The sequence below is a fragment of the Bison bison genome, unplaced genomic scaffold (genome assembly GCF_000754665.1).
Source record: "Bison bison bison isolate TAMUID 2011002044 unplaced genomic scaffold, Bison_UMD1.0 scf7180017864503, whole genome shotgun sequence".
NCBI classification, from domain to species: Eukaryota; Metazoa; Chordata; class Mammalia; order Artiodactyla; family Bovidae; genus Bison; species Bison bison.
This window is the reverse complement of record NW_011495061.1, coordinates 3,311,479-3,328,991: the sequence shown is the minus strand read 5'-3', so window position 1 is coordinate 3,328,991 and position 17,513 is coordinate 3,311,479. Positions and strand designations below refer to the sequence as shown.

Genomic DNA, 17,513 nt, shown 5'->3' with positions numbered 1-17,513 from the left:
ATCCCATATTAGCAAGGGGGGGATGTAGACTGGCCACTCACCTGCCTCTGACTTGTCCTGTCAGGACGCTGTCCCCTTCGGCCCGGTGGACGGTTTTCACGTCCGGACGCTTCCTGTGCCAGCAACTCAGACCGGGACTTCTTCCAGTGTTCTGAAAGGCATCTCGGTGTCTTGTAGCCTCTGATAACGCCTGTTGGCTAAGTCTTCGGGGCGTGAAATCGTGCTTGATCAGCAAGGCCCCGAGTGACAGCTGCGGGTCGCCCGCTCCTGTTCTCGGCCCCTGAGTGAGCAGCCCCCTCCCGCTCACTCGCTGGTCGTGGGGGAACCTGGAGCCCAAGCGCTGCAGTTTCGGGAGCCCCTGTCTTGCCCTGACCTGGTGGCAGGCGCTCCAAGGGGAGTGAGACCCCAGAGCGCGTGGATGCTGCTCCCAGAACGCTGGTCGCCTGCTCAGAGGGACACAGCGCTGGAGACAACACCCCACACTCTCCCACCAGGACTCGCCCCGCCTGGGTGACCCCCAGAAGCAGCTGTGCCCGGGGGCCCCTGCCCTTGGCGGGGCAGGGAGAGCTTGTGACAGCCAAGCCTGGCACCGAGGGGGTCCCAGCAGGGAGACAGGCAGGGAGACAGCGCCCCCAGACCTCCCCTGTAGGGGAAGCCGGCGGGCCCCTCACAGGGCTGGGACTGAGGGTCTTGCCCGCGGTGACCGCTCCTGCCCACCCTCCCCGCAGCGCCAGCACAGTGGGCAGCTTCAACCGGCAGTGCCTGTCCTGTGACCTGGTGGACAACTGCACCTACTTCAGCGCCTCCTTCAGCCCCGGTGCCGACTTCTTCCTGCTCAAGTGCGAAGGTGAGTTCCCACCGCCACGGGGGCATGGGTCGTTTTTAGCCGCTTTGAGGAGCTCCGGGACCCCCAGGACAGGAAGGGCCGCCGGCCGAGGACATCGGCTCACGGAGCAATGTTCCTGGATCACCTCTGTCTGGAGCATTGCTGATGTTTTACATCTTATAAAGGGTTACAGTTTATCAGAGTTTTCTCCACATGATATGCCGGTTAACCCTAAAATTCACCTACATTTTCCTTTAAAATATATATATATATTTATCTTACACATGGATGGACGCAGATCATCTAAAAAGGTGATACAACATTTCAAAAATTATTAAGTATATGTAAAGATTGAGATATAAAAGAACCCGGAAAAAAAAATTTCTGTTCCTAGGACCCAGTGCATAGATAATTTATCCTATACTTCAAAAAGTTCTTGATCACACCAGTCAGCATACACAATACAGCAGGCCAAGTCCCATCATGGACAAAAATGTTTGCATCTTGTCCTCGTGTCTTGGAAAGATATGATAGGAACCCATAGAAAAGTAAGAAATAATAAATACAGTTGTAACAAAATATGTCTCAAGGAAGAGCTTGATCTACTGAGATCATCTCTTGGAGGAAACTACTCTGAGGGCAAGAACAGACCAACACCAGGAGCAATTCGATCCCAGGGTCTCAGGTGAGGCGTGAAGAGCCTTCTTCAGGCTGTGATAGCCTTGATGGCCACTCAGTAGCTTGGGACCTTGTCCTCTCTTAACAGCATCACCGTCTGAAATCTCAGCCCCTTCATCACCCGAGTGCATTCCCAGACACTGTCCTTGGATGATGTGATGGGAAGAAAATGGCATGTTGGGTGGGGGGTGGGAGAATCTGAGCTACAACACCAGGTCCCAATCGCCTGGAAGCATCCTACCAGACTCCTCTTTTCCCATCAAGACCTGTTGCCCAGGGCAGGACCTTTGTGAAATTAGGTGTTGGGAACATGCAGAGATACGCAGAGCGCAGGGACTGGGGAGTGTGGTCAGCAGGCCCACCAGGAGCGGGAGATGGGGCCGGACGGAAGCTGCAGGACCAGAGATCTGAGTCTTTACCTCTAGGGGAGGATGTGGCCTTACGGTGTGGAAGGTCGTGATGAAATACAGAATGGAAACGGAAGTCCTAAAGAGGAAGTCCCAGAAATACTGACTGGATGGGAAAGGTGACAGAGCCTCCCTCAAGGAAGGTCTCGAAAAGAAGGCAGATGTCATTTTCCAGAAATAGGTGTAAATTCGAGGCAGACAGTGAGCTGGGGGCTTCAGGCTCTGTGTTGTCCCTGGCCAAGGTGGTCATGGTTTGGGTCTCGTTCTTGGGTTCTTGCTAACATTCCCCAGAGGATGAGATGGTTGGATGGCATCACCAACTCAGTGGACAGAAGTTTGAGCAAGCTTCGGGAGTTGGTGATGGACAAGGAAGCCTGGCGTGCTGCGGTCCATGGGGTCGCAAAGAGTCTGAGACGACTGAGCTACTGAACTAACTGAACTGAACTGAATGTTCACCAGTGTGCACTCCTGCTCGGTTCTGCAGGGTCTTCTCACAGCAGAGCTCAGTGGGAAGGGCCTCATGTGAGGACGGCAGGCTCTCGTTGTCCAATCCCGCGGACCCCCACCCAGGGTTGAAACTGAACGGCTCTCCCAGGACGTCTGTGGCCCTGGGTTTGGGCACAGAAGCTCCCGTGTGCAGGCGGTGGACATAAACATGGCGCCCGAGTTGGGAGGCCCCTTGGAAGCGTGTGGAGGTCACTGGACATTCATTTGTGTGCAGTTTTTCCTGTCCTCCTGCTGGCGTCCGTCCCGAGTGGGAAATAACATTTCTTTTTATGTTTATGCTCCAGCCAGTCCAGGGACTTATTTTCTTTATAGGGCTGCCTGTATGGTGGTCTGTGGATATTCCGGGTGAGGAGATGGCTCCTCAGTGGCCACTGTGAAGGAAAACAGAAGCAGAGAGCCAGTAGGGCCGTCCCAGGTCACAGACAGGACTCAGCCCCTGAGGCCCCCGTGAGCTCAGCTTCAGAAGCACGGGCATCCCTCCCCACACACAGGCCTGGACCCACCAGAGACAGAACTGATTCGTAGAGTTTGAAGGATAGGAGACCTCAGAGACCGTCTGACCTGATCTCAACCCCCTGCTGCATCTTATTAAGAAACTTAACTCTTAACTGATCGTGGAGTTGTCACCTCAGGACTTTTTGAATCATTGAAATGTAGTGTTAGTCACTCAGTCGTGTCTGATGCTTTGCGACCCCATGGACTATAGCCCACCAGCCTCCTCTGTCCATGGAATTCTCCAGGCAGGAATACTGGAGAGGGTTGACATTCCCTTCTCCAGGGGATCTTCCCGACCCAGGGATTGAACCCAGGTCTCCTGCATTGCAGGCAGGCTCCTTACCATCTGAACCACCAGGGAAGCCCAGTAGATATAACAGTAGATCCCAATGTGTAGCCCACAGGAGCATTTATTAAACTCCGCGCCCTCTCCTGCTTGCTTCTTCCACACTCCAAAGCCACTCTGGTAGACTTCTGTTTGTTTGGCCGCATCGAGTCTTGGGTGCGACACCTGGGCTCTCCATGTGTCCTGCAGGACCTTGGTTATGGCACAGACGCGAGCTGTGCTGTGCTGGCTCTGTTGCTCCGCAGGGCATGTGGGATCTTAGTCCCTAACCAGGGATCTAACCTATGTCCCCTGCATTGCATGGCAGACTTAACTGCTGGACCACTTTTGTAAACCTCTGAGCAGCATTTAACTGCTCCTCCCCCACCGCTGCAGGACTCTACTATGTAGGTAAACTTAGCTTCTCAGATGTAAGCAGAACAGCAACTAAAATCTTTCCTTATAAGGCTGAGGGGAAATGTAAGGGCAGCTGAATGATTCTCTTGGGTGAATTGGGAAAGGAAAGTCTGTGGGTGCTCCCGGGCTCAGAAGTGTCCGGCCATCACGTCAGGAACCATGGATGTTCACCTTGGTTAAAGATTGTGGTCAGAGGATTTACTAACTAGTTCAGGGTGCACCCTAGCCACTGAAATAGAGGCCCAGTCAGAGCAGATGCAAGCTCACCCACATCCGTACGTAAGGGCTGGGTGTCGTAGCCACGTGAAACAGTGGCAGCCCCATGTAAACCTGTTCTTCTTCCTTTTCGTGGACCTTCCATGATGACGGTTTCTGGTAAGCTTATCCGATATGGGTCTGTCACCTTCACTTATGCTGCAGTGCCCAGCGGTGGAATCCCATCATGACTGATCACAGCTCATCAGTAGCTTGCAGTCAGAACTTCTGTTTAATTAGTCCTCTGGCATATAGTTCTTCTCCTTGTTGTTGGTGTTGTTCAGCTGCTAAGTCATGTCCAGCTCTTTGTGACCCCATGGACTGCAGCACACTAGAATCCACTGTCCTCCACTGTCTCCCAGAATTTACTCAAACTCATGCCCATTGAGTTGGTGGTGCCATCCAACCCTCTCATCCTCTGCTGCCCTCTTCTCCTCCCGCCTTCACTCTTTCCCAGCATAAGGGTCTTTTCCAATGAGTTAGTTCTTCACATCAGGTGGCCAAAGTATTGGAGCTTCAGCATCAGTCCTTGTAATGAGCATTCAGGGTTGGTTTCCCTTAGGATGGACTGGTTGATCTTCTTGCTGCTGTGGTAGACTTTGTCCATCTTCCTCACTGTAGCGTTTCATCCTGTCTCATCATTATGTACTTTCTCCTCTAATTGTTCATTCACATTTCCTCTGTGGTTTCTCAAAGATTGCCACTTTTATGTTTCTTTATAATTTTTAATTTTTATTATGTGACCACTTTAAAATATGTACATTATTGTTATACCTTTGCACACTGTTAGATTAAACATAGGCTAAAATAGAATATAAGTAAGTAAAGACTTGGAAACATTTGCAATGTGTATATCCACTCGTTACCTGGCTGGATCCCATCTATCAGTGTCAGCATTTATATCTAAATGGCATGGGTTTTAGGCAATCACTTAATACTTCCATGAGGTACATGTGTAAACCGTGTTCAGTAGAACTTTGTGGAAACTCACTTGCATATTTAATGTAGGGATTAAGTTCCTTTCCAGATCTCTGGGGCCTGGCAATGAAGCCAGCTGCATCCAAATGGTTGTATTATGATACAACATCTTACAATGAGATCAGATCTACTCTAAGGTATACCAGCAAGCCTCAGTTTACATGCTGAGTTGGTCCTCTCAATGACCCTGTGAGGTAGGTAATGGAAATAGTCGGTATGTGTCCAGCTTCTTACATGTTGAAAAGTACATTCCTATAGTTTAATACTCGACGCCCATATTCCCATGTCTGACTCCTTGTAATTTATACTCTTAGCACAAATAGATCTGCATAGAGTGCTCTATGCTCAGTGTTCCACACACCCATACTTTTGCCTGGCTGCCCAAAGACCTCCTGTACACCCCCCAGGATTTCTCTCAGGCAAGAGTTGATGTTTATCCCCTGCCAGGAGCGTTGAAAATGTTAGTCACTCAGTCATGTCCAACTCTTTGCGACCCCATGGACTGTAGTCCCGCCAGGCTCCTCTGTCTGTGGGATTTCCCAGACAAGAATATTGAAGCAGGTAGCCATCCCCTTCTCTAGGGGATCTTCCCAACCCAGGGATCGAATTGAAAGATTCTAGCTCCTTGGAAGGAAAACTACAACGAACCAAGACAACATATTAAAAAGCAGAGACATCATTTTGCCAACAAAGGTCCCCAATAGTCAGTGCTGTGGTTTTTCCAATAGTCATGTACAGATTGCAGTTGGACCATAAAGCAGGCTGAGCACCAAAGAACCGACGCTTTCGAATTGCGGTGCTGGAGAAGACTCTTGAGAGTCCCTTGGACTGCATGGAGATCAAACTGGTCAATCCTCAAGGAAATTAGTCCCGAATAGTCATTGGAAAGACTGATGCTGAACTGAAGCTCCAATACTTTGGCCACCTGATGTCAAGAACTGACTCATTGGAAAAGACCCTGATGCTGGGAAAGACTGAAGGCAGGAGAAGGGGAGGACAGAGGATGAGATGGCATCACCGACTCGATGGACATGAACTTGAGCAAACTCCAGGAGACAGTGGAGGACAGGGATGCCTGGTGTGCTGCCGTCCATGGGGTTGCAAAGAGCTGGACATGACTGAGCCACTAAACAACAACAAGAGAAGCCAGTTGCCGGGGACCAGCCCCGGCTGATCCAGGGAATTCGAAGTGGGGACGGCGTCAGCGAGGATCAGGAAACAACTGCTTGATTAAATGTTTATTAAGGATATAAAGAGTGGTGAAATAAGGATAGCTCAGCGAAGAAATTCAGTGAAGAAAAGAGGCTGAATAAAATTCCAAAGCAGGGAATTTACATCACCTACGAAGGCCGCAGGCGTCCTTCCGTTCTCCCGAAGGAGAGGAGACACTAAGGCCTCCCCGATCAGATCTTAGAAGCCCAGGCAAAATTAGCAGGCTTGACGAGCTTCCCTGCCTCAGAGGAAAAGTTCAGCTAGAAGGTGAAAGAAAGAACAACATGGGGAGACCAAATTTCGGTGAACAAAAAGGGCACACTTTATTTTCCAAAGTAGTTTTATACCTTAAGTTGTGCATAGAGGGTAATGAGGGAAGGGGTAGAGTCATGCAAAGACAGCAGTTCCTGATCCTTATCGAAGCCAGGCTTTCAAACTTATCATATGCAAAAGTTTAGGTGATTTTCATCATCTTCTGGCCAGGAGGCCTGTTAACATTTAAAGAAACTTATTTTTCTCTAAAGGTGATTATTCTAAAGTCAGGCACCAGCCTCCAAAAAGCATTGGAGAAAGTTGCATTCCTATAGGGCAAAGGTGAGGTGGGCTCAATCAAGAAAAGAATTAACTCAAGGGTCCAAGGTTACAAACATTGAGGCAACTGCTTACATTTCTATACACCCATTATATCAATCAATACACCGCCAAGGACACAGTAGGTAAGGGGTATGGAGACTTAGCAGCAAACATTGGCCCAATAAGTGAAAAACCCTTCACCAATACAATTTCTAATCAATCTTTTAACTACTCAAAGGAATCTGTGTTTAGACAGTTTAGAACATCTCCTGCCTCTCACAGTTGGGAGGCTCTGAACAATCACATGTGGCCTGAAAAACCTATTCAGGCAGGCTAGAGGACTTCCAAAGGAGTTTGTAGGTTAAACACTGTCACACCCAGGAATTATTAACTGGAGCTGTAAGCTAACTCTTTTTTCAGAGAGAGGTAGTGGGGGACAGCCCCCCGTAAAGTCAGAGGTGTAGGTGAGAGCACAAAGCAGAAAGTAGGCAGACTCTGGTTTTGGGGGTAGATGCTCGAGAATTTCCAGGGAGACTCCTGAGGCTTGATCCCGCCTTTGCGTATGCCAAGCCTCCTTCCTCATGACCTTTGCCAGGGGCGGAGCTCACTCCCAGCAGCCAGTGCCTACATGACCCCTCCATCCAAGACCACCTGTCTTCTCTGATGCGTTCTCGTGGGATGTGTTGAACGCTGACCAGATAAAGTACATCTGTGTCACAATAATCAATATATATGTGCTTTATAAATGTAATTACACTAGAATATCATAGTTATGGTTTAGGGAGAAAATCTAAAACATTTCCCCTGCCTTCTTTGATCCAGACAGGTGTCTGTGTACCTCCAACCAACCCATCTTCCAGAGAAAAGGCTACCTATACATCCATTCTAAGAATTTTTCTTTTTTAGTTTTTTAAATTTCTTTATTCTGGGTTGCACTGCATCTCCATTGCTTCGCACAGGCTTTCTCTAGTTGTGGCGAGAGGGGGCTGCTCTCCGCTGTGGTGGCTTCTCTCACTGCAGAGCGCAGGCTCTAGGCACGCAGGCTTCAATAGTTACAGCACGTGGGCTCAGGAGTCACGGTTCATGGCCTCCAGAGCACAGGCTCGGTGGTTGTAACACCTGGGTTCAGTTGCTCCATGGCATGTGGAATCTTCCTGGACCAGGAATCAAACCAGTGTCCCCTGCATTGGCAGGCAGATTCTTATCCGCTGCATCACCAGGGAAGTCCCGTACCTCAGTTTTAAATGGTTATAAATTTTATTTTTTCCAGAAAAGAGCTTTTTTTCTGATATATATTATATAGTACATTTGAAGTCAGAAAAATAACTTTTGAAATCAGGCTTAGGATCATAAACTTTAGACAAGCACTATTTAATAGAAACACAAAATGAACCACATAGATAATTGAAGTTTTCTAGTGCTTATATTTTAAAAGTAGAAACTGTAGTATTAGTGTTAATACTATATTCTAATTTCTTAGTATAGTCCAAACATTATTTCAACAAAAAAAATCTACGTAAAAATTTTAAATGGTCATAAACTTTAAATCCTGGCACATTGACACTTCACTTTCTAAGACGACTTTCAGCAACCTCTGCACCTCAGATTTTCCATTTTTGGTTGTCCAACCCTACTTTCAACTATGACACAGCCCTGAACAGCAAGTCAGCATCAGCATCTTCTGAGTCATTACCATTGGTGTCAGCAGTCTTCTCACCAATAATGCACTCTCATCTGTAAATATCTAATTATCATTCACATTTATGTTTAAATGTCTTATTTAGTCAGTTGCTCAGTCATATCCAACTCTTTGCGACCCCATGGACTGCAGGACACCAGGCTTCCCTGTCCTTCACCATCTCCCAGAGTTTGCTCAAACTCATGTCCATTGAGTTGGTGATGCCATCCAACCATCTCATCCTCTGTCGTCCCCTTCTCCTCCTGCCCTCAATCTTTCCCAGCATCAGGGTCTTTTCCAATGGGTCAGCTCTTCACATCAGGTGGCCAGAGTACTGGAGCTTCAGCTTCAGCATCAGTCCTTCCAGTGGATATTCAAGATTTATTTCCTTTAGGATTGACTGTTTTGATCTCCTTGCTGTCCAAAGGACTCTCAAGAGTCTTCTCCAACACCACAGTTTGAAAATATCAGCTCTTCAGCTCTCAGCCTTCTTTATGGATCAACCCAGTATATTAATATTTGCCTCAAGCTCTATGGTAGGAAAAGCAGTGGGAGATATTGGCAGGAAAGCAACTGGATCCTGAGCACACTGGGAGCTGGGCCATGAGCAATACAGGCTCAGAGGCCATGACAGCAACCCCGGCCACTCTCGCTGTCCTGAGCCAGGCTGACGTCGCACTGAGAGCAGCAGCAGCAGCGGGTGAAACTCCGAGCTGTGTTTGCCTGGCGATTCTAGCAGGAGCCGCACACCGCACTCAAATGGGCAAGAGGCTTGCTCCATCTGCCCAGGACCCTGTCCTGCCCTGCCCTGCTGATGGTGTCTCTGCTCCTGAGGTGGCATCTGGACTTGCCTTCCAGGAGCATCGCCTGTGACTCTCTATAAAGACCCCAGAGCACGTCCCATTTGCAACTCAGGTTTTAAAGCTGCCTGGACCCTTCCCTCATCTGTGTTCTGTTCTTGCTCCCATCTTTGCCACTGGACGGTCCTTCCCAATCTTCTAAGCTGTCACAGCTATCCCTTCCCTGAAGGATGCTCTGATTCACACCAGCCAGCCCTGTGGAAGTTTTCTGAGCTGCTGTTTTTTTTTTTTAACTTTACAATATTGTACTGGTTTTGCCATACATTGACTTGAATCCGCCATTGGTATACCTGTATTCCCCATCCTGAACCCCCCTCCCACCTCCCTCCCCATCCCATCCCTCTGGGTCATCCCAGTGCACCAGCCCCAAGCACCCTGTATCATGCATCGAACCTGGACTGGCAATTCCTTTCACATATGATAATTTACATGTTTCAATGCCATTCTCCCAAATCATCCCGCCCTCTCCCTCTCCCACAGAGTCCAAAAGACTCTTCTACACATCTGTGTCTCTTTTGCTGTCTCGCATACAGGGTTATCATTACCATCTTTCTAAATTCCATATGTATGAGCAACTGTTAATATTCTTGATGATTCTTTTAAAACCCTCTTCCTGCTGTGCCCGAAACCCCCTCTCCTTTCTCTTTTCCATCTTGGAAATCGACACCGACTGCTTCTTGACTCTGACACCAACTCAGTCCCTGCCCCGTCCTGCGTCCTCCCCCACAAGGTCACCCATGACACTCTCACTGAGGTCTCCTCCTCCCAGAGTTGAAAGCCTCTGACTCAGAGAAGAGGGGTGAGCAGGGCAGAGCAGGCCACGAGGGCAGGGGATGGAGGAGTTCGCATTGGTCTAATGAGAATAGTGGAAAGTGAAAGACAGATTGAGGGGAATGGATCCATGGATCCATGTAAACGCTGCAGTGTAAGGTAGCCCTGAATAACATCACACGATTGCACAAGCACACGCCTGGAAGAGTGTCTAGTGGGAGAGCTTAACCAACAGGCTGGCTTCTTGAAGAAGAAAAAGTTTGTCTTGAGAAAAAGCAGAGCACTCTCAACAAAGGGAGGAGTCTAACCAAGAATCAGAAGCGTGGATCGGACTCACAGGTTTGTAGAAATACAAGGAGGGGAACAGCATACAAGGTGGGGGCGCCACCAGGCAGGACGGGGGGGTGGGGGGCCAGGTTTCCGGAACCTTACACGCCCTGCTCAGGAATTTAGATATCAGCTGGTAGGCTAATGTTTGCACTGACTTTCATTTCTCATATAACTCACTTAATGGGCTTCCCTGGTGGCTCAGCAATAAAAACTCACCTGCATGCAGGAGTCACAGGAGACCCAGGTTTGATCCCCCTGGGTTGGGAAGATCCCCTGGAGAAGGAAATGGCAACCCACTCCAGTATTCTTGCCTGGAGAATCTCATGGACAGAGGAGCCTGGCGGGCTGCAGTCCATAGGGTCATAAAGAGTTGGACACAACTGAAGCGAGTTAGCATGCATGCATGCATGACTCACTTAACAGAATGTGTAATGGTGTCATAAACATGTTAAGTCAGATACAAAGCAGGTTTCTGGTGTGCAGCCACATGTATCTAGCAAGAAAGCCTCATGTGAACGGAGGCAGGTCTGAGGTGGCCAGGCCACTGTGAGAAACCTTGATCCAGCTGCAGCGATGTGACTGCGGGCGGTGTTTACAGAGTCTTCAGCTGTGCGAATGAAAATAGAGAAATGGTGTTGAGACTGAAATAAAACTTCTCCTTTAACTCTACTCTCTCATTCATTTAGAGTCTATTTTTTTTATAGACTGACTTCATATTGGGAAGTTATAAACTACACTGTAAATTTAGAAAGTGAGTTTACACTAACAAAATACAGCTGTTGGCTATCTGACGCATGGGAGTTCAGCATTACCTTCTGTTCTAAACAGGGGCCGCTGCTGAGAAATTGGAAGTCCCCTCTTGGTGTATCAGGGAGCCAGTTACGAGGTGGCCTTGGCAGGTGTGTGACTCAGGGAAAGAGCAGCCGGATGTGAGTGTGTGAGGGTGGACCTGGACGTGCCCCCTCCCCCGGGTTGTTCTTGGAGTCACAGCATAAGGACAGGGCCACATGCGTGAGGGCCGCTCCAGCGCCACGCCCCACAGCCCGGCATCCGGCCTTTCTGAACCTCGGTCTCCCTTTCTGTGAAACGGCTTGTTTTCTGGGTTGTGTTTACATTTAAGTAACTGAGTGACTTCACTTTCACTTTTCACTTTCATGCATTGGAGAAGGAAATGGCAACCCACGCCAGTGTTCTTGCCTGGAGAATCCCATTGACGGGGGAGCCTGGTGGGCTGCTGTCTATGGGGTTGCACAGAGTCGGACATGACTGAAGCGACTTGCAGCAGCAGCAGCAGCGTCTCCCGGAGCCGGTGAAGTGCAGCATCACCCCCGTTAGTTCTTGGACAAGTGACCACAGCCATGTCGATGTCCAAAGCCTGCATGGAGCACCTTCATGCTTGTCTAGCCCATTAGCTATGCCAACACCCAGCTTCACAGTCCCAGCAGAAGCTTTGAGGTGCTCCAATAAGTTAGAAGTAATCTTTTGTTTCACCTCAAGCAGGTCGTTTCTCAGACAAAAATAGAGAGACAGAGAAATTCTTGATCTACATGGGTCCTTAATTCTCATCAACTCCAGAATTCTCTGTCCCAGTTTGGAAAGCCGGTCATGTGACTTTTTAAATTGAAATATAGTTGATTTACAGCGTGTTACTTTCTGCTATTTGGTGAGCAGTGATTCCATTACACTCATATATATTATTTTTCATATTCCTTATGGTTTATTGCAGGATGTTGAGTGTAGCTCCCTGTGCTGGAACAGTAGGGCCTTGTTGTCTATCCATTCTGTATGGAACAGTTCGCATCCATCTGCTCATCCCGACCTCCCAACCCTTTCCTCCCCCACCCTCTCTCCTTCGGCAACTGCAAGTCTGTTCTCGGAGTCTGTCTCTGTTTCCTAGACAGGTTCATTTGTGTGGTGTTTTAGTTTCCACATATGTGACATCATATGATGTTTATCTTTCTGGCTTACTTCACTTAGTGGGATAATCCCTAGGCCCATCCATGCTGCTGCAAATGGCATCATTTCATTATCTCTATGGATGAGTCGTATTTCATTGTATGTATATATGTAACACCTTATCCATTCATCTGTGGATGGACTGCTTCCATGTCTTGGCTGTTGTAAATAGTGCTGCTGTGAACACAGGGGTGTCTCTTTTCAAAGTAAAGATTTTTCTGGGTATAGGCCAGGAGTGGGCTGCTGGATCCATGTGGTAACTTTTCAGTTCTCTGAGGAACCTCCAGACTCTTCTCCACGGGGGCTGCACCAACTTCCGTTCCCGCCCACAGGGAGGAGCGCCCCCTGTCCCCGCCCCCTCGCCAGCACTCAGTCACGTGGTTTTGCGCTTACACGTCATCACGTTGAGTTCTCCTCGGCGCCGGGCGAGGCCTCTGTCCTCGCGTGTCTGCAGGATGCGTGTTTTGGAGGCACGTGCACACCGAGAACCTAGGAGGCCTGCGGTTCCGGCTGGGGCGGGAGGCCCTGCGTTTGTGAGCAGCCTCACTGCTCCTGGCGCTGTAGGAGGGTGGGTGCGGGAGGACCTCCCTTCCGCGGCTCCCGCCCTGACCTGCTGGGGCCTCCCGGCCGTTGGCGCTCCTGCACCGTCCTTGCTGTCGGCCCCTGGCTCTCACCGTACAGCAGGGACCACGGGACTCTCCATCCAGAAAGAAAAGAACACGCAAAGAAGGAGAGAAAGCCGTGCCATCCATTGAGGAGAATGTTTCTGAAGGTTCCGGATCACACGCCGTCACATCACAGCCCAGAGTGGGTCCTGAGACTCAGAGCGCTCTCTGTGGACAACTTTGAAGTTTTCTTCAATCACTGGTTGACAAACAGGCCTCGATGCTCTGGAATAAAGCCTCTGAAATCTAGACACTCCTGATTTAGTCATTGAGAACGCAGACGTTCTAAAAGGAAAAAAATCTCTCTTAAAGGAACAAAGCAACAAAAAAAGCCTGCTGAAGGGTTGTTGGTTCTGTTTAGGAAAACTTCTGAATGTCGTCTCTGCATTTCGGTGCTAATCTCTGCTGAATTTATATCCTCATTTCAGCAGGTGGAGGTTGCTTAGAAAGTTGCAAAACATGTCTCTTTCTAAACAGTCTCTTGAAATGAGGCTTCTCACAGGTTCAGCTGAGGCTTTCCCACTTGGTGCGAGTGGGCGCATTTTATCTGTTTTCCTTTTCACAACAAGGGAGCTTGCAGAGACTGGGAGCCTCTTGTCGCTGTAGCTCATTTCCCTGCAGGTTCAAACCTACGGCCGGCTCTCCTCACCCTCTGAGGCTGCCTTCAGGGAACTGACCCTTGCCTCCAGCTCCAGAGTCTTAGCTGTGCAGAATAAGCTGCTGGCGGGAGATTTTGGCATTTCTTTTCAAAAAGTAAGAACGCATTATGTCTGTCCTTTAGCACAAATGAAACTTATATGGAATAATTGATTAGGAGGCCTTGCAAAGTAGAATGCAAACCATCTGTCTGGAAAAGCAAAACCTGGCTGGTCTCCCTCCCAGGAGAGTCACGGCACCCTCACGCCCCACCGGGAGCCCCCCCAGATGCATTCCGACCTTCCCCTCACAGGTCCACGCGGCTCAGTTAAGAGCAGCTATCAGGAACACTAAGAGCACGAGAGGGTGCCCGCCTGCAGGACTCGTGTCTGCGGGAAGACACGCGAACAGAAAGGTCCCCCGGAGTCAGAGCTGCACCACCCTGTGCGCGGGCCGGGAGAAGCCGGAGGGATTCCCCAACTCTGTGCCTGGGACGTCGCTGGAACCACCGCTGGAATGAGACGCTGCCTCTAACCTTGGGGAAGCTAAGACTCTGGAGGCTCCCCCTGACCAAAGTGCGTGGATTCAGAACCCGGATGCTGCTCTAAAAGTCAGTCAGTCACCCTGTCCTTTCCCACCAGCAAAGCCACCGCCCATGTGACAGCCGAGGATGCCCAGACACCAGCCCCTTCCCCCACAGGTGTGTGGCCCAGGGAGCCAGGAGCAGAGCCTGCCTTCCATCCATGCCTGCGAAGTCCAGGTGCCCGTGATGAGTGTTTGTCACCTCTCATGCGCTGGGGAAAACTGATCTCATTGCTGATTGCTTTTCACGAGACTCTCCTCTGCAGACCTGAGTGCACTGAGCCCCGGCGAAGCCCCAGACACAAGAGGGCACTGCAGCCCTGCGTTTAGCGCCTCTTCCTAGACCCGCTGCAGGGTCAGGTTTCTGGTGATTCACCGGGCACAGCCCGGTGTCTCCGCTGAAACCAGCGTCCGAACTGCCTCATCTGAATCTGTCAGACCACCCAGTGGGCCACAGGGGACCGACCAGTCCACTGCAGGCAGGAAGGCTTTCTTTGGTGCCTGCTAAGTGCCAGACTTGGCCTGAATGCTGGGCATGCAGACGTGAGCAAGGCAAAGGCTGCCCTCAAGTAGCCCAGCGTCTGCAAAACTACCAGCTGGCCGAGGGGGCGGAGGAGCCTGGAGGGGACCGGCCTGTCGGGCACCTCTGCGGGAGGTGGGCCGCCTGCCCCCTGGCATCTGGTGACTGGCAGCGTCCGTGTACCTGGTAGTCAGCTAATGATCATTAACTGACGGCTGTTAAGCTTCCCAGCTGAGCAACAAATAGGCTCAAATGACCAAAGGTTATCACTGAACATACCTATGGAAAAAGGACTTTTCTTTACTTCATGGGTGAAATAAATAGTCCCAGTGGCCTTCAGGACTGCCTGAAGTGGGTGTGGATGATCTGAGCTGGGGTCTGGACCTTCAGAAGCTAGGTTCGCCTGTCTGTAGGTGGGAGAGCTCTGACAAGACTTGAGTCTCCACTCCTAACTAACCCCTGTCTATGCTGTGAACATGGGATCGTGATATCCAGGGCTAAGAGGTAAAATCTCATCTGTTGACTGGAGAAAGGATCATCATTCGTGGAGCCTGGAACGTGGATGAATTCAAGTGTCAGTTGCTCAGTCGTGTCCGACTCTTTGTGACCCTATGGCCTGTAGCCCACCAGGCTCCTCTGTCCCTGGAGTTCTCCAGGCAAGAATACTGGAGTGGGTTTCCATGCCCCCCTCCAGGGGATCTTCCCAACCCAGGGATTGAACCAATGTTTCTTAAGTCTCCTGTGTTGCAGGCAGATTCTTTACCACTGCCGCCACCTGGGAATCCCCCAAGTACAAGGCATGTGGCATATTCTAGCCGTTTTGTTCGTATCACCATTTGGTTCCAGAACAACTCTTTAAGAGGAAGATGCCAAAGACCAGCTAATAAAGGTAACCTTCTGAACTCCAATCAGCTAGACAGTGTTGCTGCGAAGATGAACACTGAGGTTCACTGCCCTTTATAACTAAGAAATATATGTTCGTGAGCAGCCACGTGGATGGACTGTGCCTGCTGTCGGTCCTAGCAATACCACAGGCAGTTCTGCACCTCAGTTACTCGTCTGTGAAGCAGGGATACAGCACCTACTTCACAGGGTTATTTTAAAGACTAAAGTGACTAACGTCACTGCATGTAAAACACTTAGAACAATGCCTGATGTGGTGATCGTGGTGAATTATGACGTTGTTGCTATTCTTATTTTTATTATTATCATCACACTGGTACTACCAAAGAGGGAATAGTCAGAGGAAGTATCACAGAAAAGACACTGGAACTGAGCCTTGCAGGCAATGCAGAGGTTTAGAGGAGACTAGGTGAGCAGGGCATCGAGGGAGAGGTGGGGTGAGCAGGCACAAAGATGTGAAACAACACAGCTTCTGTTCTAAAGAACAAGGCATTGGGGAGGTGTGTGTTGGGTGATAGGAGATTGTCTGAACAATCTTTGATTGTTCAGAGGAGGTCTTTGATTTCATGCCAAGGGTTTCAACTTTGTCATGTGGGGATTGGAGAGCGACTCGAGGGTATTAATCAGAAGAGTGCCGAGGTCAAAACTGTGTGGGAGTCCTCGGGCAGAGGTGAGGAGGGCAGTGGTGAAAGTGTTGCCATGGCAGTGGGAGGTGGTGAGAGATGCTTCTGCAGGTGTGGAGAAGGAGACCACTGAGGAATCAGATATGGCAGTGTGAGAGAGTTGAGTGTGGGCTTACCAACCTTTAAAAGAAGTGGTCTCCTTGTTCTCCATCCTTGAGTCCAAAAGGAAAAACAGGAAGCTCTGTATCCACCAAGTGTCAGGAGCCATAGGGGATCAGCTCCTGGTCACCCCAATACCCACAGTCAGGTGGCACCCCACCTCACAGATCCTGCACCAAGAACTGAGGCCTCTGCCCTCAGGATGCACACCCAGCACTTGGCGAGTCACTCCTGCTTACATGCAGTGGACTGACCATGAGTGGTGAGGGGAAGAGACACAGACTCTGGTGGTCAGCAGGGGCAGAAGAAGGCAGACCGAGGGGCACGTTAGAGTCCCACCGGCCAGAGTCCTCCAGTCTGAGTCAAGACTTGATCAAGTTCAAAAAAAAAAAAAGAAGATAAAATGTAGCCTGTCCTCATTGGGATTATAATAAAAGCCTCATTTCTTTGCATTCTGTAATTTGTCATCCAAATAAGTATCATCCTTCTCAGGAAGCTGCACAACTTGTTCTGACAAGAGGCTATTCCTCAGAAGAATTTAGGATATCCCTTGCAGTATGACCTTCTTGGACCAGGCTCCCAAGGAATCTGTAGTTCTTCCCTTAATAATAGACTTGGTTTTTGACAGTTATTGTAATCATCAACCTTAAAATATCCTTTGTTACATAATTGAGCTCTAAGTGATCTTTTGCACTTTTTAAAAACCAGAGCTAACATCTAAAAAAGGTAATTGGGCAACTTTGAGGTTATTCAAGAGAACAGGCCACAGCCTCTGCACCTCAGCATTTCCCAAGGCATACATCCTGTCCATGAATACTTTGTCCTTCGTTTATTCAGCAAATATTCATTGACCACTTACTGTGAATAAGACACTGCACATTTTCTTTTGTGGGATACAGAGTTGTATAAAATGGGTTCCTAATCCAGTGGTCATGTATGGATGTGAGAATTGGACTGTGAAGAAAGCTGAGTGCTGAAGAATCGATGCTCTTGAACTGTAGTGTTGGAGAAGACTCTTGAGAGTCCCTTGGACTGCAAGGAGATCCAACCAGTCCATTCTGAAGGAGATCAGCCCTGGGATTTCTTTGGAAGGAATGATGCTAAAGCTGAAACTCCAGTACTTTGGCCACCTCATTCGAAGAGTTGACTCATTGGAA

General features: G+C 49.4%; 1 protein-coding gene across 1 annotated transcript in view; it reads left to right on the top strand.

The window, feature by feature from the left end:
• The window catches only part of DPP6 (dipeptidyl-peptidase 6), a 281,581-nt gene that overhangs the window by 217,167 nt on the left and 46,901 nt on the right, over positions 1-17,513 (top strand). The window contains 1 exon segment of the mRNA XM_010829360.1: positions 729-847. Within this exon segment, the coding sequence (XP_010827662.1) occupies positions 729-847 (119 nt within the window).